The sequence below is a fragment of the Camponotus vicinus genome, unplaced genomic scaffold (genome assembly GCF_025532165.1).
Source record: "Camponotus vicinus isolate PSW18456_S1 unplaced genomic scaffold, iyCamVici1.0 SCAF_4, whole genome shotgun sequence".
Classification (NCBI taxonomy): Eukaryota; Metazoa; Arthropoda; class Insecta; order Hymenoptera; family Formicidae; genus Camponotus; species Camponotus vicinus.
This window is the reverse complement of record NW_028141976.1, coordinates 11,495,666-11,519,875: the sequence shown is the minus strand read 5'-3', so window position 1 is coordinate 11,519,875 and position 24,210 is coordinate 11,495,666. Positions and strand designations below refer to the sequence as shown.

The window sequence follows — 24,210 nt, the reverse complement described above, 5'->3', positions numbered from 1 at the left end:
CATCCTTCTCGCGATATCTTACCTTTAATTCCTAAAAAAAGCACGCTCGAGGGAGCACTACTTGGCTTCCCCGAGCTCGAGACGTAGATAAAACCTAAAAGAAAAAGATGTACCGATATTTTTTTAACAACTTCCAACCGTATCGCCTATCACACCGAAAGTGTGAAACGTGTTTATTTACAATGTCAACGACTTTCTTTGAATGTATTACTCACACAAATTACTCAATTATTTCATGAGTTACTAAAATTATTTCATACATTTTAGTTACTCATGCATGCGATCAATGTAGTCGCTGTAGTTCCGAGTGTTTTCTTGAAAGTTAATTTCTTGAAGGCTTATATATAAATAAGGGATTTATATATAATAATTATAATGTATTATATATTATATATTAATTATTATATATTATATTTTATTAGGTATTTAAATATTATATTTAATATATTATAGTGAGATGTATTGCGAATTAAAATAATCAATTTGCATAAAAAGTATATGTACATTATTTATATTCTTTTAATTCTCAATTATAAAGTTATAATTAATGTACATGTTAATAATAATCTACTGACATCATTTTTATTCATTCAAAATATATTTGAAATAATCTAACTTCTAAAAAAGTATTATTTGAAGATTTTAAAATGTCTGTTATTAGTATTTATATTTCTATATATGTTTATAAATAATTCGCAAATAATATTTTAATATTTGAGATACTATTTTTTAAATTAAATCAGTGTATCTGAAATCTTGTATCACTGTTTTAATCAGTAATATTTTCTCTGATTTAATTTAAAATAGCATGTTTTATATTTAGACATATTTCTTATTCAGGCCGCTCTTATTTTTAGGTCAGCATTCGTTCTTATTTCGCGTACATGCAAGAGTAAAAATAAATACTGAAAAAAAGATTTAACAACAGTTTATGTAATAACATTAATGTCTCTAGAAAACTGAGGATAACATTAGCAATAATTATTATATCAATAATTTTCTCATTATAATTTATTTCTCTATCATTATTATAATATCAATATTATTGTAATCTCTGTGAATTAGAATTCAATTATCCTTATATACGTACATGTATATATACATGAGAAATATGTAATAATGCAAAATTAAATGCAAAAGTTTATCAACATTAAAAAAATCACTTTATATTCAATTATTTTAGAGATAAATAATATAAAAATTTCAGATTTTTCTCTTCCTCTTTTGCTCTCTTTTTATAAAATGAGGACAAAATAACATCGTTATAGAAACTTTTATAAATAATATATTTGTTTTTTTATTTTCACTTGATGACAGGACGAGAAGACGAAGATACTTATGTGGAACCGTACACGAGCAGCGAATGGATTTATATCGGGGATCTCGAAGAGAGTCATGTCTGGAAAAGGCCCGATAGCAGAGACGGTGACGACGACATCACGGACAGTGTCCATAAGGACAGACGGGACTCTCAAGAATCCACGGAGAGCGAGAAGAATTTTAAGAAGAGATATCAAGCGGCCACGCATAGGATGGTGCACCGAAAGAGTAGCGTTGAGATGTACAAGAGGATACAAACAAAGTGTTTCGGTGAGTCAAGCACCGTTATTTTTATCTGACAACCAATATACCTTAGAAAAAAAATGTAGTCGTTCTAGAATTTGACGTAAAATGTATTCATATGAAATTGTTACGATATTTACACGTTTTCTTCAATTTCATCTTACTATTATTTGAAATACTAATTAAATAATTAGTTTAAAATCATAAAGTTTACTTTTCAGAGAGAAAAACTTCACTTCTTTTATGAAAAATAATTCAAAGGTAAAATCTTTGCTTTGAAAATATTTACGGAAAATAATCATACAAGAGAAAAATATTCTTGCGTTGATATAAAAAGATTATAATTAAAAACATAGCTGTTACACAGAAAATTCTAGCTACATTTAAAATCCTATAAACTGCTTTATCGATTTTAATCTTATAAATGCAAGTCCATTAGCGCCTAATAGTGTTATCGCGATCGTCGACTTCAGTTTCACCAATGCAGCTGTTCTATAAATGCTCACGTTTATGTAGAAGTCTAAACCACATTCCAAAATTTCATCTCCGCGTTATAAAATCATTCGGCATAAACGTCTGACGCGGCACAAACGAGCCGCTTTAATGTCGATTTGCGCATCGGCGAAGAATGTTCTTAAATCGTCTCGCGAAGGCATCCGCGCGTTGGATCTGCCGACAAGAGGGAGAATCGGGTTCGCGAGAGTGAACGAGGGCGAGATAAGAGAGAAAGAAAGATGGGCGAAGAGAAGCGAGGGCAAGAGAGAGTGTCTGGAATGTCGCGAAACAGCGCGAAGAGATAGATAAACAAATAGATCAGACGGATAAATCGGAGCGTTAAAATAAATAAAATTTATTCCAAGATCAGTTTTCCCTGAGGAAAATCAAAGATTGTATACACAGAGAGAATAACATGCTTTTGAATGAAATATCTCTACAAAAATAAAGAATCAGGCGATGTTGCAAATTTTTCTGAATTTTCTCTATGCGTAGAAAAGCTGTAGTCGCCAAAGGAAGTAAATTGTCATGAATATTCAAGGATATCTAAATTGAAGAAAGAGAAAAATTAAGAGAGCGGGAAAGGGAATCGGGTCACGATGCAAGCGGGAAAAAATGCGGGTAAAGAGAGAGAGGGTGTTTCTTCCCGATTCTTTAAATAAGCATCGCGTAATACTCGGTCTAAATATACCCACCCGACGAGAGCAGGGGCCGACGTCGAGGCGAGACGTCAAATCCGACTCCGGACGAAAGACGGAGTAGAGGAAGAGCGGAGTCTCGGGGAGAGCGACATGATATCCGCGCGTGTAAAGTCGACGGAAGGTGGCCCGTGTCGGGGACGAGGGGATCCGCGAACGAGGGGGGCCGGTGCGTGACTCGAAGAAGGAGCTTTTGGCAGGCCAGTCAGTGGGTCAGGGCGCCGAGGCGCATTCCACTCGAGGCGTCGTCGTCTTCACGATTCACACCGTTTTCCTCCGCGGAAACGGAGGGTCGACTCTCCGCCATCTGCTCTGGCACGTGATAGGGAAGAAAGGGGAGAGAAAGAAGCGGCAGGGTAGCAAATTCGATCCCTCGAATCATTTTCCCTTCTTCCTTTCGTCCAACGACCGACGATGGTGTGCAACTCCGCGAGTTCCGAGTGCGCGATAAAAGTGGATAAGGACGTAACGCTGAAGCAAGCCCTGGAGGAGCTGCTGAAATGCATGCTCAGGGTCTGGTGCAGGGAAAGTCAAGCTCTGGCGAGATTTGGCGCGTCGACGACAGGTAATGCTCCGGAAAAGGAAGTAAAAATGAGACGATTGTGCATCAGTATCGATCGCAACGAACACTAGCGGCATTAAAATATGAATAGAAAAATTAATGCTTCAAATGTTCCAAGTTGAAATCTCAAGCCAATTAAATCAAGATTTACAAGATACTTATATACTGTTTAAATGATCTATAAAATGTTTTACTCACTCTAAGAAATGATTTCATATGAAAAGCGATACACTTTTCAGACACTCAAGTATAAAGATATTTTTTATTATTTCGAAAATTGACTCTTTCATCTCGCGATCCTTAATTGCAATATCGCGAGGCTCACTCTAGAGACAGTTATTATCGTTCATAGAAGCTATGTAGGGATAATGTGTCATTTTGTATTCATGGTTCGATCTCTATTCATGAAACATTGGACGGCGCCAAATTAACGACCACGTAAATAACCGTAGAGGAGATACGCGTCTGTATCTTGAGACAAAGATATCGAAAGGTGTACTCTCGACGACAATCGAATCGTCGGCCAAGAATCGTTAAGACGTAGCCCGAGTATCTTAATGAGAGCGTACACCTGTCGTCATCAAACGCGCGCGTCCACGTATATATCATCTCAACGTAACTGCACCGGAGCATGTAAGAGGACCTATATTTCATTGATGGGACGTGACGTTATTGATATTTACGACATTATTGGTATTGCGACGTATTTTTTTTTTTATCGCGTTTAAATGGATCGGGGAACCCACGGATGACACACGTACGGTGAATCTGGGATTATACAGGATACACACACACATTCCTGTATCCATGTATATTCATAGAACCGGCAATGCTTACAATATTGTATATACGATGAACTTCGCGCGCACAATAAAGTCGCGCTCTTTTTCCAGCGTCTTTCACGTTCATGATCAAAGCGGGGACTAAAACGGACTAGATCGCCGGTGGCGATGACGATGGCGCAAAAATAAAAGCTTGACGGTGGTCACCTCTGCGTGTATGTGTGTGTTAACGAAGGAAAAGGTCTGGGCTCGAAATATGCTCGATTACGTTTGTGGCGCAAACTAGGGCAGTCGCGCACGCTTTTTGCGCGTGAAACGTCGCCATCGTCGATCCATTTTTTCTTCCTCATCATCATCTTCTTCTTCTTCTTCCGCCCCGGCCGATCTAGGGCGGCCCCGTAACCGTGCTCGTAATCGTGCCCCGCAACTATTCTCGTGGTGGTCGCTCGATACCGCACGTGGCCTGGCCGTAAAGCGCGCGAGGCTTAACAATTTACCACCTCGGATATACGATTCTCTTTTTGCTCGTGCATCAAATGCTCCTCGTCTAAATATAATCCATCCGGCGGGACGGATTTGCATATTAAACGCTCGTAAGGGGAATTATAAAGCGTATTAAATACCATTTCTTTCAATACAGATAATCGTGAAAATATTTTTGTTATAAGCATATATTTACATATGAATAATACACATAAATAATTATAATAATACACATAAATAATTATAATAATTATAATAAGATGTATATAACAATATATTTATAAAACACATGTTTCTTATATTGATTTATAATAATAAAATCTGATAAGATTATTTATAATAATTTTATTAAATATAATAAAATTATTCATATTTAATATTTCAAATTATTCATAAAAATAAATATACATATATTTAAAAAGAATGTATAAATAAATTTTAAAAAATTTTGAATGTTAATTCGTTCAATAATTAACGTATATTACCAAAGTTTTGAGGGAAACTATTCTTGTAAACTTCTTAAATGTCCATTTTACAACCTGCACAGAGAGCGACAAGAGGGTGATCGTGAAACGCGAGGCTGGCGGCGAGTTTGGATTCCGCATTCATGGCTCCAAACCCGTGGTGGTTTCCGCGATCGAGCCGGACACCCCCGCGGAGAGTTCCGGTCTCGAGGTTGGCGACATCATCATGTCGGTGAACGGCAGAAGCGTCATGGACGCCACTCACTCGGAGGTCGTAAGGCTCGCGCACTCCGGCACGGACGTCCTGGAGCTGGAAGTGGCGAGGACCTGTAACGTCCTGGCGCCGCGAATCGCGCGCACGGGACCGAAGGAAGGCGCCGACGAGGCGCCGCTCTGCTCAGGATACCTGTGGAGGAAGTCAACGTCGTCGAGCACGGAGAAGTGGGTTCGCCGATGGTTCGCTCTACGTCGTGACAACTGCCTGTATTGCTACAAGACTGACTCGGTGAGTTGCGAGGGACACGTCGGGCTGCGATAATTAGAGTTATAAAAAGAGAAGGAGAGAATTCGAGTCCCTCTTCTCTCCTTCTTCCCAAAAAATGCACGTTTTTTAAAAATATATATTTATAGAAAAAATATATTTTTTGATAAATTTATATTTTAAAAAATATATATGTATTTAAAAAATATATATATTTTTTTTAAATATTAATTTGTAAGAATGAAGAGAATTAGACAATGCGATTTGGAAAATTTGAAGTAAAAATTCAGGACTGCTTTGTGCGAGCCACTAGATATACAATATACTTGTCGCAACATTCAGGATTCGCAACCGGTGGGCGCGGTGATGCTCCTCAAGTACGACGTAGAGCAAACGCCTGAATTAAGAGTGCACAGTTTCGCGATAAAGAAACAAGGCGCTCCGACATTACGACTAGCGGCCGATACCGAGGAGGCGGCAGCTCGATGGACCATAGTTATACGCGAAGCAGTCGAGAGGAACAATCAGGTAGGCAAAGTGAACAGCTCGATGCAACCTACGAATGCACACGAGCACAGATGAATTTATTTGAATATTTTTTTATACATTATATGTCAAGTTATTCCTCTCCTAGATATTTTTTTCGATCGAACCTCGTTTATGAAAAAAATATAACGACACGATAATTTCCCTAAGATCGATACTTGGCTGGACTCGTCGCTGAGAATGAGAGAAATGGCGGCGTGCGCTATCGCGAGGCCGGACTGTTTCGGATATCTGAGCAAGCAGCAGGAACACGCGCGGAAAACGTCCTCTCCCACTGGCTGGTCCAGGCGGTATTGCGTGTTGAAGGACGCCGCCTTGTACTTCTACGATGACGCCAACGCCGAGAAGGCGTTCGGCGTGGCGTGCTTGCACGGTTTCAGGGTACACAGCAGCGCGCCCAGCTCCGGCGGCCGGAAGCACGCCTTCGAGCTGCAACCACCGGATCTCACGCAACGAAGTTACATTTTCGCCACCGAATCGGAAATGGATAAGAAAAGGTGAATATTGCGCGAGCTTTTTTAAGTGTAATGCGTTTATTTACCTAGAATGTCTGCTCTCTGGAAAACGTGGAGTTTTATAAATATTTGTACTTGCAAGACTAGCTTTTAAAGCTTCCTCTATTTATTTCAAATTGCTATTTTTGAGAAAAGTTACATACACACATACATATATATCTGGAATTAAAAGGTTACTAGTATTCAAAAATTCAGAATTATTTATTTTATAATTCTTAAGATGATTCTTGAAAGAATCTATGAAAAATATTTTATTCAATCTTTAAATTTAGATATTTTTTTAACAAAATATATTTCTATAAAAATTTATTTTATTTATATATTATAATATATAAGATGTATTTTTTAAATATTTTAAACATCAAGGAATTCTCAAGGAATTTTTATAAAATTTCAATAGACACCTTATTACCTCCTTGCATGTGTTAAGTATACAGATAATTTTTTTCTTTTGAATAGAATTGAGGATGCCCCCTGGAATTGAGAATTGAAATGTTAAAATTCTATCATAAGCAAAAAAATCGAAAAGAAAAAGAATTATAAGAAACTGTATTCATCACAAGTTTCTTGAAAAAAATACTTGCGCATATTGTTGCTTTGAGAGCCCAGTTCGTAGTCGCATCTTAAACTCAATGAAAAAATTTTTAAAAAATTTTTAAAGTGATACATATCTATTATTTTATTTTAACTATCTAATTGGAAACTTAATTAATCAAAGTTATATTCATAAATCCAATTATCTCAATAACTCCAAGAAATTAACAAGTTAAAAATTTTTCCCTGAGTGAAGTTGCCCCTCTCCTTTTTTTGTAAACATCCTTGATTTAATTTATGTAAATTGTTTAATATTATTTCTTTCCTACATTTATCATGAATAACATTTTGCTGCTATTTCAGATGGTTGGCTGCGCTTGAGTATTCGATTGATCGATGGATAAAGATAGGTTGATGCGAAACAATCCGCCCTACGACGAATCCAACGAGTCGCAGTAGCGAACATCGTCCAAGGAAATCCTCGCCCGTATCCGTTTCCGGTTCCTAACACGTCGCGAATCAGCCGCGACGATCGCCGTTGGTTACCTCGACGATCATCACGTACATACATACACACACAGATACATACACAGACACACAGACGCTTGGATGTTTCGCCAAGATTTTTATTTCAACGACATTATTGAATCTCATCGTCACGATCATCATTGTAACTGCTGATTAACAGTGACGTGTTAACGTGAAAAATTGTTCGAATAAAAGTCAACGCAAGAAAACCAACTCGGCAACCTGTGTTCCACTTTCTGCGCGATCAGCCTCATCGCTGTCGTCGGTTGCTTATCATCGGAATTGTTTATCAGCAGTAATGCAATTCCATCGAGATCAGAGACTAAAATCGATGACTATAATCCCTCAGCGAGTTTGGCTTCCGATGCTGACAGAGATGGAAAGATATAGCTATAAAGAACGATTGCAATTTCTTTCTCGCGAATAAATGTAAACAGACGCATTAACACGACTCTGCGCCATCGGAATCCGAACTCGTCGAAAAGTTACATTCGATTTCGATTTCAGGATATCAATTTTTCTTTTTTTTTTGCAATTCATCGCTGCTACGCGCCAAGCTTTCCACATCCCGTCCACATCGTACATCTCATCGATGGATATAGCGCTTGGCTGAATTCGGGTTAAAACGTGTGATTGTAAAGGAAGAAAAAAATAACGAATATTATGAAAAATCAAATCTCTCGAGAATTTTATAATAACGGGAATCATTTGCGACGGTCCCCCTCTGATATGTCTGCGGAAACGAGAACCCTCCAAGGTTGTGTTTGTCGCTGATACTCTATACGCACATAAAAATATGTTCCACAGCTGAGAAGGGGGAGTATAAAAAACAAATCTTTTTAAGAACGAAACGAAACGAAAAACGCAAATCTCGAATATTTAATAATTGTATAACGATGCGAATCGGTAGGGAAAAAAGTAGTACGCTTCGCGACACGCGTACGTGCATGCGTAGCGATAGTTATGCGTACGCGGTATACGTGCATGTTATGGAATTGCCATTAATTACAATATGTATCGTTATTCTTACCAACAACGCCAGTACTTGTCAACAATCGAAAAAAAGGGAAAAAATCCTCCGCGGGGGGGGGAGAGAAAAGATCCAATCGGAAATAACGAAAATCGGAGGGAAACGAAATGATGGCGAAATGTGTGCGGGCGTGTCTAGAGATATTATTATTATTGCGTGTGAATTCGTTTTCGCATTTTATCCCTGTGCGATGATGAAAATAAAAATCGAACGTGTTGCGCATAGCTGTCAGAAAGTCGCGCGTAGGGAGGAAGCGCGAGAGGAGATCAGCGTATGTATGTACATTTTAACGAGGAGATAACCCTACACTGGCACATCAGGTTCAGATCCTGTCCGCTCCTACCGGTGTATACGGGGTGTCCCAGAATTCTCGGTACACATTTTACGGATAATTAAAACCGAATCTTTAATAAGAGACACACAATGGATCCGTTAATACATCTTGCGATAATATATATATTTTTTTAAAGAGAAACTTTTATTTTTGAGTTTATTCTTTATTTGCTTTGAAAAAAAATTGAATTAAAAAATTTAGATTGCAAAATTTCTAATGCTAATTTTATTTTATGTTGCGAAAATTTAAAAGCAGTCTTGTGCTTTTTTTTAAAAGGAAAAGTGAAGTCATAAATGATCCAAGCAAAATATGTACTGATGATTCCTAGAGACACTCTGAAAGATTTTTTAAAGATTTATTTATTTTTAAAAACTCTTCTTTTAGACAGGTTTTATTAATCTTATATTAGTTTACTCATGTCGATAAGAAGAGAACTATCGAGAATGAGTTAACGTCAAATGACAGCGGTATGACGATGCCAGGATTCTCAGAGTGTTAATTCTATATATCACGGAAAGAGAATGTTAGCTAAAGAGTTGAGAGAAAAAAGATGAGACGTGCGTTATCATCGCATGGCGCTGAATTTAATAGTGTCCCTTCGATGAACGATCATTGCAAACACAAGAAAAAAAGCAGGAAGAAGAAAATGCAGGTGCGAGGAACAAGGCATACGCCGACGATATTGTCACTACAAAGTGCGACGATACATTATTTCATGATCGGCGTGTCGACTAGGGTTTGTCGGGGAAACGATACGTTTGAGAAAAAAGAAAAGCTTGTGTAAATCGAAAGGAGCCTGGTCAACCGCTCAAAATTTCAAATAATAAAATAGAAAGTTTAATATAATTTTCTGCTATAAAATGTATGTGTCATTTACCCATTTTTTTTCGAAAAAACCAGATATCGATTTTGAGTCGAGTTTCCTAGCTCGTGTCAATCGACTAAATGTCAGACATATATAATATACAGGGTGGGCCATTTTAATCTATGCACCCAAATTTCTTTGTACCTAAGACAGATACGGAAAAATGATTCAGACAAAAGTTTTATGGTTTCGAGGGGGCCATAAGATGGTATCATTGGTTTGACCTAGAAGAGTTATTTGAAGGTCACATGAAGGTCACCTTTAATTTCTTAAATGGAACCTACTATTTGTCATTGCACATTCTTGTAGCTTATCTCGAGAGCTTTCCAAAACACTATAATTAAGTACTTTTTTGTTAAGTACTTTTTGAGTTATGAGGCTTGAAATAATTTCTTAATTTTACATAAACCGTAAAATATCTTGTAAAATATTCATTTTTCGATTATCTTACCTTAATACTTTTACGTACAAAATAATGAGAGGAATCAATTGGTGTAAAGAAAACACATAGTTGTTTTTAAGAAAAAATATGGAATTGTTAATTGCAAATTACATATTTTTTCTTCAAAACAACTATGTGTTTTCTTTACACCAATTGATTCCTCTCATTATTTTGTACGTAAAAGTATTAAGGTAAGATAATCGAAAAATGAATATTTTACAAGATATTTTACGGTTTATGTAAAATTAAGAAATTATTTCAAGCCTCATAACTCAAAAAGTACTTAACGAAAAGGTACTTAATTATAGTGTTTTGGAAAGCTATCGAGATTAGCTACAAGAATGTGCAAAAATATATAGGGTGTTCCATTTAAAAAAATTGAAGTGACCTTCACGTGACCTTCAAATGACTCTTCAAGGTCAAACCAATGATACCATCTTATGGCCCCCTCGAAACCATACAACTTTTGTTGAAAACGTTTTTCTCTAAAATGCTTAGTTTTTGAAAGAAAAGGGGTGTACGGGTGGTCTAGGACACCCTGTATAACAATAGTTTTGTTATATGACATTTAGTCGAGTGGTACGAACTAGGAAATGTTCTATATGTCATATTTTTTTTTAAATGTCATATAAACCATGTGAAAGTTAGATTACGTGTTTTGATGTTATATTAGTTAGTTAGATCCCTTATTTAATCATGAATGTTTCATTAAAGATCAAGAAATTTATTTTAAAGATTAAAAGTCCTAATAATATATTTTAATCTATTGCACATTTTTTTCTAGGAAGCTAGGAAATATCAAAAATTACATATTTTAATATATTATATTAATTAGGCATTACACTTATGCCTTATTTAATCACAAATATCTTATTAATCGTTAACAGATCGCGCAAATTTACTTTGAAGATTAAAAGTCCTAGTAATGTACTTTAATATATTGCAATTTCTTCAACACGCATACCACATTTATGACGTGACAAAATAGCTGCAATTGTTTTTTGCTACTTTTAACCACATTTTTCAAAGCTGCGACGCGACGGAATCGTATCCGGCATCGAAAAAGTTCCGAGAAATGATTATTCTCCCGCCTACCTTTCTGTTTTATCGTTCAACTGCATTATTAATCAAAGCGCAGCGGACAAGAACAAAACGCGGACAGCGGTTTCTGGTTTCTGTTTCTCGTATCGAGCTCTCTCTCATAGCGAGAATCATCGCCGGCAATGATGATTAAGACTCGACGCGGCGGCAATCGAAGGGCACGATCGATCGCGATGCACGATCCGGCGTTAACCGAACGAATAGCTGAAAAGCCACAGGAAGATCTCAATTATGATGATCGCAATGAAATATCGCGAGGGAGAGAGAGGGTGAGGAAGGGAGAGACTTTTTCAGAGCGGAGCAACGCGCTCAAGATAAATTTGGGGGAGCCTCTTGCTCCGGGGCGGGCGCGTTGCTCGCTTCGTCCGCGGCTGCGGGTATCCGTTTGATAGCAGATAGCAGGCCGAACGATGCTGGTATGTTCTCATTACGCGTCGTGTAGGTATGCGGTCCGGTCCGTGTTCCTCCGTGGTATCCACTCCGTTGCATCTCTCGCTTCTCTCTCTCTCTCTCTCTCTCTCTCTCTCTCCCCCTTTCTCTTCAGCTTCCTCCTCTTGGTCGGCCGAGAGCCGCGCCGCGGCTCTCCGACAGACCTCGTGGAATTTCCACGAGGTCTCTTCCGCGACAAACGTAATAATGCAATGAAAAGGGAGGAATCGCGCCGAGAGAAGAGCGGGATAATTAGCCCGGGAATACCTCGTGTTACACCGAGGAGAGCTCGCGCACGCATACCTTTCCCCGCGCTCGAAATTCCACGGTGATTCGACGGATTCGGTGGAATCCTCACTTAAACGTTCGCCATCTCTCTTTCTCTCTTTCTCCCTTGGCACCGCTTCGGACTCTCTCCCGTTCTGTCTTCCGGCGCGATGGTGATCTCCATGACGTTGCTGTGGGCGTCGCGCTACATCGTTGGACTACGCGCTGGTGGTAGTGACGGTGATGGTGATGGTGATGGTGGTGATGGCGATGGTGGTGGTGGTGGTGACGGCGGCGGTGAGATTGTGAGCCTGGCAGTGATGTGGAATGAATCGGCGAGGCAAGAGGAGAGGGAACTAGTTCAGTGAACAAAACGACGTGAGAGGCAGTTGCGCGCCCGTAACAACGCTTCGGCGTTGCACTCGGGTAGTCGCGGATGAGAGAGAAGAGAGCTGTAACCCTGATATTCCGTACCCGCGACATACAAATAAGAGACTCTTTTAATTTTATATTAGGCTGCCGGATAATCTTCTCTCTCTCTGTCTCTCGCTCTCTCTCCCTCTCTCTCTCCCTCTCCCTCTCTCTCTCTAGCTCTCTCTATCTATCTTTCTCTCTTTCTCCGTCTCAACGAAGTTTAACGGGTTGCGGTGAAGGAACTCTCGCGACACGCATCGGACATCGCGATCATCAGCTTCGGCTTTACGCTCGCAATCATGTTACAAAGTTGAAGACTTACGTCTACTGTACGCGTATTATGTTTTTGTATGACGTAGCACATACATTTTCTCTTCGAATTGTAGCTCAAAGGGAATAAATAATGGCAGAATTTACGAGTAATGTCAATTTTGATCTACAAAAGCGTTCATTTTCTCACTATTGATAATCTTATGAATTTATGCAGATTGTAATTATATTTATACATTAGTCTATATATTAAAGTAAAAGAAGATTGATTTTTTTATTATATTAAAATAAGAAAAGAGATAACTTTTCTAGAATATATTTTAATTTTATTAATATTTATAAAAAATGTCACTATTACTATAGTCAATTATTATAGATGTTATTAAAATTAATTATTTCTTGCAACTCGTTTGAAAGTCCTCAATGGTCTTTATATATAAAACTAACATGTTTCACACAAGAATTTCTACATTATTTCTCAATTAATGTAAATAACATATATTTCACATATGTAAAATATTATCATAGAATAAGAATTTAAATTTACATAGCATACATAAGTTATTGACAAACTAGTTATCTAAATTTAAATTTTAAATCAGGAGGCAAAATTATTGAGCAACTAAATTTGAAAGTAGAACTAGTCTGAGTCAAGTTGTATAACCTGCGTAAATTTTGACACACACACATACATATACATTAAGACTTCTGGAATTTAATGTTCAATGAGCAGCACACACTTTTGTTTCACGCCGATATCTTAATTGGCCAACTACAATCCACTAATTAGCATACGTGGTCGCTAATAAAGTCGTGAAAGAGAAAGAGAGAGAGAGAGCTATCAATCGGGGGCCTGAAACAATGACGAGATGCCATTCACACGTTGCATTCCGCTACAAAAGGCTAATGCTATGTAAATATATAGAGTCTCGCCCATTCAAGCGTGATTTTTTCTCACGCGAGATAGTCAAGGTGGCCTTGTACTTGGCATCCCGACCTTTTAGGAAAAGAGATGATGTACGTCATCGCGTACCGTTACACACGATGCCGGTCGATTCGTCAACGTTCCACGGTCTCTTTGTCCCCTTTCAAATACGCTCTACCAGAGCAAGACAAGTCGCGAAATGAATTCACAAAATGAAGATCGTTTGAACGATTGTCCGACGACGACAGCGAGAGAGAAGGCCGGCTTTTTTAGCGTCAACCGTGTCTCGACTCTCGCAGCTAAATCGCCTCTAAATGGCCGATATACCGGTGTGTATACAGAGAGAAATACGTGCTCTATCAATTTCCATACGCGCTCGTTTTATGAGAGGTTACGACACCGCTGAATTTTACGACGTCGCGTCTTGGTAGCTTAAATCCAGTCCCTCTCTCCTCCTGAAATGATTTCCGTCAAGAGTAGACCTGCATTTCGCGATCGCGACACGCCGATTATAATATATCATAAGATAATAAAATTAATAAATTATTAATTTTATATTATAATTAATTTTATATTAATTAATTTATTAATTTTATATTAATTAATTTTATAATATATCATAAGATAATAAAATTAATAAATTATTAATTTATAAATTATGTCTTTTTTCTTTCAAAATATATTTCTAAAAATATTTAAAAATACTTAGAAATATATAAAGAATGCGGATGTTTTAACATTAAAATACGTTGATGAAAATATTGAAGAAACTCTGATGCCGTTTACCGCTTTGCGTGACACGGATATCATGCTTGCAAAAATTGTATGAAAAAAAAGAGTGACATATAATTACGGAGACATGTTCGAGCATTCCTGCTGGATAATACTTTCGTTCGCTGCGGCCTTTTATCCTCCAAAGTTGCACGTGTTTAGACCTGAGGTATGCGGCTTTGTGTTCGACAATGGAGATTTTTACATGATTTCGATGCACAGTGTAGTCGGAAGAAAGGCTAGAGAAGCTTTCAGGACTAGAGAAATTTCAAAAATATAGTTATCGAAATAGAAGGAAAAAGAACAAACGTCGTGAATTTTATTTCGATTAATATAGCATTCTTTTTCAATTTAAAAGTACATTTAATTTTTGCAAAGTGAAATGCTAGAGAAAAAAAAGAATTATGATTTGTTTGATGCATAACAAAACGAAAACAATATTAAACTCTGTACAATATTATTATGCATATTTTAATAACAAACTTTCCTCTTTTCTTTTATCAATAAATAACAAAGTATAATATTACATTGTATATTTCTTGTTGTAGGCGTTATTAAAGGCATTGTAAAAGGCATTACAATAGACATTACTATATCAGCAATGTATTTAAAAAAAATAAGAGGCTATAAGAGGAAATATTTTTAATCGATTATTTGTCAGTCAAGAAATATAACTCGAAAAATTCGACCTGATATTCATGATGGATCGATTGACAGATCATAATTCGCTTCTTGAATTTGTTCACGCAAACGTGATTTTGCAAGAAGATAGGTAGATTAATATGAAATTTTTATTTCTCACGTATTCTTTTTTTAAATCTAATCAAATCTGTGCTGAAAAAAATAATTAATTCAAGGTCAAATTATCCATGTATATATGCTTGAGATTCATCTTTAAAATATATTGAAATTTATTATCACTACAAATGTAAATAGTATTTGCAAACACATATTTTAATTCTTTTAAATATTTACATTATAAACATATTATAATGAATATTAAATTAATATTAAATTAAATTAAATTAATTTTAATATTAAATTAATATTAAAATGTGAAACTCGCGTGTGTTTTAAATTTCATAATTGCTGTACTTTGATAGCCTATTGATAAATAAAAATATTTTTTAACATTTAATTTGACTGCGAAACATCTTTATGGCATGGAGCATTTAGAACGGCCTGTGTCATCTGATAAAAACAAAACGTTAGTCGCGCTGAACTAAATCGAAAGCCAATCGCGTAAGTGGCCGTCGCGTTTCTCTCTCCTTCTCTTACTCTCCATATCTAAACTCCATTACTCGATGTACATAAAAATGATCGGTTAAACGGCGGAAAAGGGCCATTCAGCTCGCGTATCGGCGACTCATCCAGGACGAACAATCGCGCCGCTTATTCTATTCAACTGGAGCAAATTCCGGAATCCGTGAACTAGAACCGCGCTCGCTCCGGCGAGACGTACGTAAGGTTGAATCGATTTGCCGGTGTAAAACCGGCTGGGCGTCGGCGGCTGCTGCCAGTAGAAAGAGAGAGAGAGAGAAAGGGAGAAAAAAAGGGAAACGCGCCGAAGGACAGCGGGAACGGGACGAGGGAGGCGGGAGACGAACGGTGAGCCGAGAGTACAACGGGGGTATCGAAGGGACGTAGAAAGTGCAAGCGGGATGGAACATCACTGAGAGGAAGAGATCGAGAGAGATAGACAGAAGGTAGAGAGACAGAGAGAAGATAGATAGATAGAGACAAGATAGAAAGAGAAAGAGAGAGAGAGAGAGGGAGGGAGAGAGAGATCAGGACCAAGACTCGATCTCTCCGACTGCCTCTGGCTGGCGGCAGAGTGGACGGACCGCGCTCCCCTCTTTCCGCCCACCAGCGACCGATCTCTTTCGTCAGTGCCGTCGTGGCGCGGGTTTCCTACAGGTGCATTTACAACCTGCCTCACGCTTTTTTTCATCCGCCTACCTGACAGACGCGTGACGGGAGCCACGTCTCGGCGTCGTGCTGGTTTCGCGCGCGAAATCCGCTACCTGACGATCGGCGATGAATTCGAGCCGATGACCAGCTTCGGAGTCTCTACGCGTGAAACGCAAATGTTCACTGGACGTAGGAAGTGCTCGCTACGCATTCTCCCTCGCTTCGTTCAACTACCGGAACTATCGCATCTCGCGCGTGAATCTACATCGTCAGGCACGGGCGAGCATTGAATACTCAAGGTGAGGAAATTCCATACGGTAGCGGACGGCACCGGAGCAGATCCGTAAGAAGAAAGAAAAACAGAAGGAAAGGGAAAGAGAGAAAGAGAGGAGGAAGGAGAAGGAGGGTGCCCGGATTCACATTTACGCACCTGCTCCTCATACCACGTCCCTACTCTAAACCTCCTGCGTTCAACCTGCCTGCCTGCCTGCCTGCCTGCCTGCCTTGCCTGCCTGCCTGCCTGCCTGCCGCGCTTCATAGTCTCACTGGGTAGATAGGAATACCGGCGAACCTCCGCGCGCACCCTCAGTCCGCCCTCGCCGCTCGCGCTCACGGACTCGACCAGCTGTCCCGCTCTGACAGCCGCATGCCGGCCGGAATCCACCTCTGTCGCGCCAAAGGCAGAGAGCTCTAGAGCGAGGCAATCTTGCGGCCGCAGCATCCAGCGGCTACTAGCGCTACTAGCGGCAGCCAAACGGAAAGACTCCCAGGCGAGTCGCCCTGGCGCGTGTGTATGTGCACGTGTGAGCCGTGCGTGAGCCTCACCTGCGTGGGTGTGCGAAGCCACGGCGGAGCCTACCTGGCGGCGTCCGACACGCAGTAACCCGCGCGCTCCTTCGCGTTCTCCCGCGGGAAAGAGCGTCGTGCGCGCGAGCGATCCTTCTTCCTGGTGACAGCGATCGGCTACTTTTGGAGTAACCGACCTTGGACGAGGTGAGGAGCGCGTTGCCCGCGCGAGATCGGAGTCCAGGAGTCGAAAGTGCAACGAGAAATTATACGATCTGCTCGAGACCGCGACTCGAGCGATCTGTGCATGTGTGTTTACTCGAGAGGGACAACGAGTGGGTACGCGAGGCGATCGCTTCGAGTTTTTACTGGAGTCTGGGAGATACAACGGATGGTTCCACGGATCGGACGGTCGACCAGTAAGGGATTTCAGACGGAGGAGATGCGTCGGTGGTTTGCCGGAGGTGACTGAAAGGGAGACCTGGACGGCTTCCCCATCGACATCCTCCAGGTGAGAAAGTGAGAGAAAGAGAGAAAAAGAGGAACAGGGCGACGGGATTCATCCGGAGAATTTCCGGAGGAAGTGAGCGGAACGATCCGTGTCTCGTTGCGTCCCTACATTCGCGATTCCAATATGGCTGCTGGGACTAGCCGTGACCGCTGGGTCCGCGGAAGCCATGTTGTGCAGGTGTGCTCGGCTCGGAGAGATAACCAGTTCACGTTCGTAAAACGCGGCCGATACGCAACGTCGTCGATTCGTAGACGGAAATGGGCGCGTTACGATTGAATTATCGTTTAAATTCCCTCCCCCGTCTTCGAAGAAAGGAGCCTGCGAGAACGATATGCGCGTGATTCCCCAAGTAAATCAAGTACACACAATGTGATTGATGGAAAACCTCCTTGTGAACGCATTGTCCATACATATTTCCTACACCGATTGCGAAAGTTTGCGGTGAGCGAGCTGGCACGCAGTGGTTCTCTATTCGTTAAACGTTTCGTAAAGTCGACCAATACATTAACTGCTTTTTGATCAATTATGCGAGATTGTCTTCTTTTTTCAAATAAAGACTCGTAAGTCGTGTCTTGAAGGAATTATTTATTTATTGTAAAAATTTATATAAATGTCAAGTTTTTAAAAATTATCTACTTGATGACTGCCATATTGAATCTGCTGTTCTAATTTTGATCTCAGATTCGTGATATCAAAAAAATCTAATTACTAAGCTGTACTTGATTTGAAAGAATTCGAAAAAAAATTCTTCTTATAGACCGGCAAGATATATTTAATATTTCGAAATTAGTATCATATTTTCCGAATTATGACATCAAATATATTGTTTTCTAAAACGAGGTTTTTTACGATTTTATAAAAAAACCTTCAAAAAGTTAAATAGATGCACTCTTTAGTTAGCATATTCCTCGATCGCATCGAATGTACACAATATGTTATTCACGTGCTTAGTCTTTATTTTTTTATACAAATTCACAAACAGTATGGATGAGTATATTACTATATTGTGTGTACAGTATTGTGTGTACGTAGAATTTATGTGAAGAAAATATATAAAAAGACATAAATATATGAACATACAATTGAAGACATTGAATATATAACAAGACACTGTCAAAACAGATGATTCAGAATTTGAAAAATATTTTCCATATATATGTACATATTGAATGTACATGTATTCTCGATTTTTATTTGACTTTCATGTTAAAGAGATTATTATATTACAAAAAATATATACGTGTGAAAAATTTTTACAAGCTTTTTTAATTTCTTAAATAAATTTAAAAACTCAGCATTTTTAAAAACTCTAAATTTTTAAGCCATAAATAAATTATATCTATTTACATATTTCTTAATTAGTTATCTTAAATAATTAATCTTTCAAATGCAACTTATTTGATATATATATATTAAATGAATTTTTAAAAAAATGTCTAATTATAGTATAAATGTTTGCAATTCCTCTCGCTGGTTTATATACATTTCGTATTTTTATGTTTAATTTTTAATGTTTATTAATGTAATTAAATATTCTTTTAAATTGGTAAAAATTTAATGGCTTATGAAGATTTGTTCTGCAAAGAAAATGATTAATTCTACCGAATTCTTCTATCTTGTTTTTATTTCTCCATCAGAGAGATTAACGCATACTCGTTTTTCAGCAATCGATATGCCGACCGACATCGTAGTTACGTCGGCTTCGGCCACGGTTTCGGAGGAGACGAGCAGAGGTCGGGACCTGGGACTCGGACCGTCTCCAAGGTCAGGTCCCTCTTCCGCGGCCTCGTCGTCCTCCAATTCCGGGGCGGCGTCGACTTCGAGGGGGTTCGATCCAGCTGGCACACTCGCCGCCTATCACCATCATCGTCACAGCTTGGTGAGCAGTCTAGGCCATGCTCACCGGGAGTCGTCAGCCTTCGTGCCTGTGGTGCCTTCTAGATTACATCTCACACCGTATCCAGGTGAAATACATCCCCATCTACCAGGTCCGCCACCCGCGTCTTCATCGTCGACGAATTCGGAACACGAAGTCGGTTCCGAGTCATCGGTGGCTAGAAAAAGTTCCTCGAGCTACGAGATCATGGCTATGATGGCTGATAAGAGGAAGGAATTGGCGGCTAGAGCTCTTTTGTTACCACCGCCCCCTCTCTTGGAACCTCCTCCCGGTTATCCTGTCTTTGCCGGACCTTTTCCTGGCAGTTCCGCTCTGTATCCTCCGGGTGGTCCATTAGCTCATCAGCATCTCGACCGGAGGTTACTCAGAGCACCTGGTAGAGCGTCCAGACCCAAGAAGCAATTTATTTGTAAATTCTGTAATCGACAGTTCACGAAATCGTATAATCTTCTCATCCACGAGAGAACTCATACCGACGAGAGACCGTACTCCTGCGATATTTGCGGCAAAGCGTTCAGGAGGCAGGATCATCTTAGAGATCACAGGTACATTGATTGTCTTTTTTTTAAATCATCAAAAGCAATTGATTATTGCATAAATTAAAGTATGGGATTATGTTTATATTTTATTGTATATTTATCGCGATGATTTTTTATCTTGTAATATTAAGAATATTTACGATTAGAAGAGTATAAATAGTAAGGATATAATCTACATATTTCTAAAATTTTCGAAAATTTCTGAAATATGAAATTTTAAAAAAACTCTATTATCTCCTCATCTCTTTTGCCCTCAGGTATATCCATAGCAAGGAAAAACCCTTCAAATGCAACGAATGCGGCAAGGGCTTCTGTCAAAGTCGTACTCTGGCGGTTCACAAAATCCTACACATGGAAGAATCTCCGCACAAGTGTCCAGTCTGCGCGCGTAGCTTCAACCAGCGCAGCAACCTCAAGACTCATCTTCTAACGCACACGGATCACAAGCCTTACGAGTGTACATCGTGCGGCAAGGTGTTTCGCAGAAATTGCGATCTGCGAAGACACGCATTAACGCATGCTGTGGGTGACGTGCCACCTGAGGCGTTGGAGGAAGCTCTGAGGGACGACGACAGTCCCGAGGAAGATTGTCCCGAGCCAGGTCCTTCGTCCTCCGCCTCCTCCTCGTCGACACCGTCCGCGCCACCCGCAGTGTCCTCCAGTTCGTCCTCTGGGTATCCCTCTCACGGACCTGCGACATCGTCAACCGCGCCTGCGACACCAGCGGCCGCGTCGTCTCTACCGCAGAGACCCCAGCTTCAGATCAGAAGAGACCTGCTGCCGACAGCGAAGTCTTCGACGGTAACCAGCGGTGCGTCCGCCGCGCATTCCGTTACCCAGAATCCGCCGGCCGCCCTCCCGCCGCCACCACCGCTCGTTCTGACCTCCTACCGGCGAAGGATCAGCTCTCCAGGTCCTTCTAGGGTGCTGCTGGAACTCCAGGAGCGCGAGCGTGAAAGAGAACGCGAAATGGAGCAAAACAGGGAAAGAGAACGCAACAGAGAACGCGACAAGGAAGTGGCCAGACCGCCCAGAGCACCGACACCGCAGCCACCGCCGCCACCACCGAGACCGGCACCTGCGCGCCAGGGCTTCACTATCGCGGACATAATGGGCCGATAGAGAATGTACGTTTGTTGTCGCAGGTAGTTTCCTCTTTTTTTTATTGTGCCGGTTGTCGGTGCACAGATCGGTATAGACACTGCGAAGGTCATATATTATAGAAGCGTAGGAGATCTTTGCGAAGAATGGGATGTCCTTTCTGTGAGCATTCTGAAAATTGCACAATCCTGGAAGAGACGTATAAAAAGAAGAAAAAAAATACGATATAGATACTTCTCGAAACTGCCGAAAAGTCCGAGCGTTGTTTACGTCCTTTATTGCCGTACATTTTTTTTCTATGCGTATAGAAGTAACAAAGAGACTTAAACTCGCAAGAGCGAGGCGGCGAAAGTGCGATTGAGATTGTAATTTTCGGAGAACCTGCGTGCGCGATTCTAAATGATCTATTAATTTCGAAATACTTAATCCCGTCTCTCGTTCCAAGTATAATCTCGTGACTACATAATATATATTAAACATTTTTATGTCCAATGCATACCGACGCATAAACACGCCAGAGGAATTTTACATATCGTTACACGACTTGTTAACATTGTGAAATAATTTCCCGAGGAACGAGACGGTTGAGCAAATGCGTGCCAAAAAATGTGCCTTAAATCAAGATTGCCACCGAAGATTCCGTCCTTCAAAAAAAAAAAAAAAAACAAATAAACACGAATGCAGGGACCACTACTAAAACGGACTACAACGCTTCTAAACTCTACAAATGCACGCGCACAGGCGTGCAAGAAAAGAAAAAAAATCAACGAATAAATGGTGCCTTAGAGCGGTCCACAGAGATTTTCTCCCTCGTCCAGGGAGAGACGGTGGACCAAAACCGGAAAGGTGGCATCCCTCTGGCTTTAATACAAGCCCGTTCGCTCTCGCCTCTCTCGAGCTTCGTTCGAGCTTCGAGTCCGTCCTCTCGCGATCGCGTTGCAAGAGGAGAGAGACGAGAAAGTCCACGGGGATAAAAGATTATGGAACTCTGCGCGAGGAGCACTCTTTTGTCCCGCACTCGGTCGAGTTCGCGAGCGGGAGAAGGATAATGCAAATTTTGCGGTCGGGGGGGTAACAACCGGTGTGTGTGCCACCGTGGCAGGTGCAATACACGGGCGCTTTGTACCTGCCTTGGCCTGCCTCTCCGCGCGGATCCGCGCGCGCGAAATACCTGCTCCCGCTACTGTGCTCCCGCCGCGCTTTTCCCTTCTAAAAATATTCCGCCGACCCTAGACTGCGAATGGCATCAATATTTTTTTTCCCCCTTCCTGTCCTCTCCCTCTCGCTCGCTCCCTTCCTCCCGCCCCCGCGGCGAGGAAGAGGCATTAATGGTCCTTTTGTCGGGACCAAAGTGTACACCGTCCGACCGCAGAGAAAGAGAGAGAGAAAAAGAGAGACGATCCTTTTAGCCTACGCGCCGACACAAAGGTATACTTTCCTTTAGGTTCGAGATTCTTTTGAATCTCGAAGAAACTATGTAAGAGCGACTGTTCGAGAAAGAGAGAGAGAGAGAAAAAGAGAGAATGCGTTACAAGAGAGACTTATCGTTTTTGAAACGGCTACATTGTGATTAAATTAAATTTCGACGTGCTCGAATATTCATAATACATTTGTTCGATTATGCGTCAATACACGAGTAAAAGATGTAATAGAAATAGCTACAAACATCCTATGTGCCTGAAACTGACTATATGTGAACTTTTATAACTAACAATAAGTGAAAAAGTATTTTGTCTTTCATTATACAATATTTTACGAACTGAAAATTTATATAATGACGATTTATATAAAAATATGAGCAGTTATTTTGATAGTATTTTACTTTGGACGAAATTATTAGAGAAGTAATGAAATAAATTTTTATATAATTCGTTTTACGCGAATATGTGTTATTATGAAACAAAATATGATTTCATTTTTTTAATCTAATTTGTTCTTTTTAAATTAGTTTTAAAATTTATTTCCAAGTTATCTTAATCGAAATGAAACGTTGTGATAAGAATCTCGCGATTTTTATAAATATCTGTAATTTTTATAAATATCTGACATGTACTATACTAAAGAATTTTACATTATCAATGAAAGTTAAATAAATCCAGTAGTAAATCATCGCCTGATAAGCGAAAAACCCTCTTATAGATTCGATTTTTGGACCGCATATAGATCGAAGAATAAACAAAACACGAAAGATCTATTGTGATAAGAATGACAACGAATCTTAATATAAGTAAATAAATAGCGGAGAATTGCAACGAAATATTAAAATAATTAAAGTAACTTTATGATCGCTTTAAGGTGTCCAAATTTTTAAAAAATTAAATTTAAAAAATTGCGAAAAATATGAACATTGTAAAATATGAGTATTGTATTACTACATATGCGTTTGATATTATAAGACTATGCGTCTGGCTCTGATTGACCGTTATGTTTATTTATAACAAATTCGGTTGGATGCACTAGTACGCAATTGATTCAATTAAAGGCTGTTGTATACAAATTGGCACTGACATAAATAACTAAAATAAGTAAAATAATTAATTCTCCGAGTTATTATATAACGTTATTTATGAATAACATTATATAATAATAACTTGTAGTATTAATTATCTTATTATTCTAATTATACTATTGTAAATTTATATACGACAGTTCTTGATGTGCACTGTTTCAATCGCATCCAACCGAATTTGTTATTAATTGCATATTCGTGAACCTACTTCTATGCTTAAAAATATTTAATTTTATTCAGATTGTGTGTAAAATTAAATATTTTTTTTGCTTGCCATTTTATAATCTTATTACAAACACCGTTCCGATCAGCAAGAGAGACGAAAATCTTCAAATTCTCCGTTAATTGATAACTGTACAAGAAGGGATCAATGAAATCTTCTCGATATGCGAATGATAAAAACAATTCTCGATGAAAATATATTCATAAATAGTTTTATTCTGATGGAAAATATGAT

The 24,210-nt window shown here is 39.4% G+C and overlaps 2 protein-coding genes and 1 long non-coding RNA gene across 4 annotated transcripts; all 3 read left to right on the top strand.

The window, feature by feature from the left end:
* Positions 1-2,790: 2,790 nt before the first annotated feature.
* LOC145969605 (gamma-2-syntrophin-like) lies at positions 2,791-9,861 on the top strand. Its single transcript, XM_083095662.1, has 5 exons — positions 2,791-3,321; positions 5,131-5,552; positions 5,871-6,056; positions 6,225-6,571; positions 7,487-9,861. The coding sequence occupies exons 1-5, from the start codon at positions 3,171-3,173 to the stop codon at positions 7,536-7,538; spliced, it is 1,158 nt and encodes a 385-aa protein (XP_082951788.1). The 5' UTR covers positions 2,791-3,170; the 3' UTR covers positions 7,539-9,861.
* Positions 9,862-10,766: 905 nt separating this feature from the next.
* LOC145970109 (uncharacterized) lies at positions 10,767-13,023 on the top strand. The gene is made up of 2 exons (XR_014438325.1): positions 10,767-12,497; positions 12,635-13,023. It is a non-coding gene; the product is annotated as an uncharacterized LOC145970109 (long non-coding RNA).
* A 3,449-nt stretch (positions 13,024-16,472) lies between these two features.
* On the top strand, positions 16,473-22,045 carry LOC145970005 (uncharacterized). 2 transcript variants are annotated; one of them, XM_083096353.1, is made up of 3 exons: positions 16,473-17,707; positions 19,372-20,149; positions 20,401-22,045. In XM_083096353.1, exons 2-3 carry the CDS (start codon positions 19,380-19,382, stop codon positions 21,263-21,265), a joined length of 1,635 nt encoding a protein of 544 aa, XP_082952479.1. In that variant the 5' UTR covers positions 16,473-17,707; positions 19,372-19,379; the 3' UTR covers positions 21,266-22,045. The 2 variants fall into 2 exon arrangements, with proteins under 2 accessions (XP_082952479.1, XP_082952480.1); XM_083096354.1 differs by lacking the exon at positions 16,473-17,707 and adding an exon at positions 17,748-18,148.
* Positions 22,046-24,210: the final 2,165 nt, after the last annotated feature.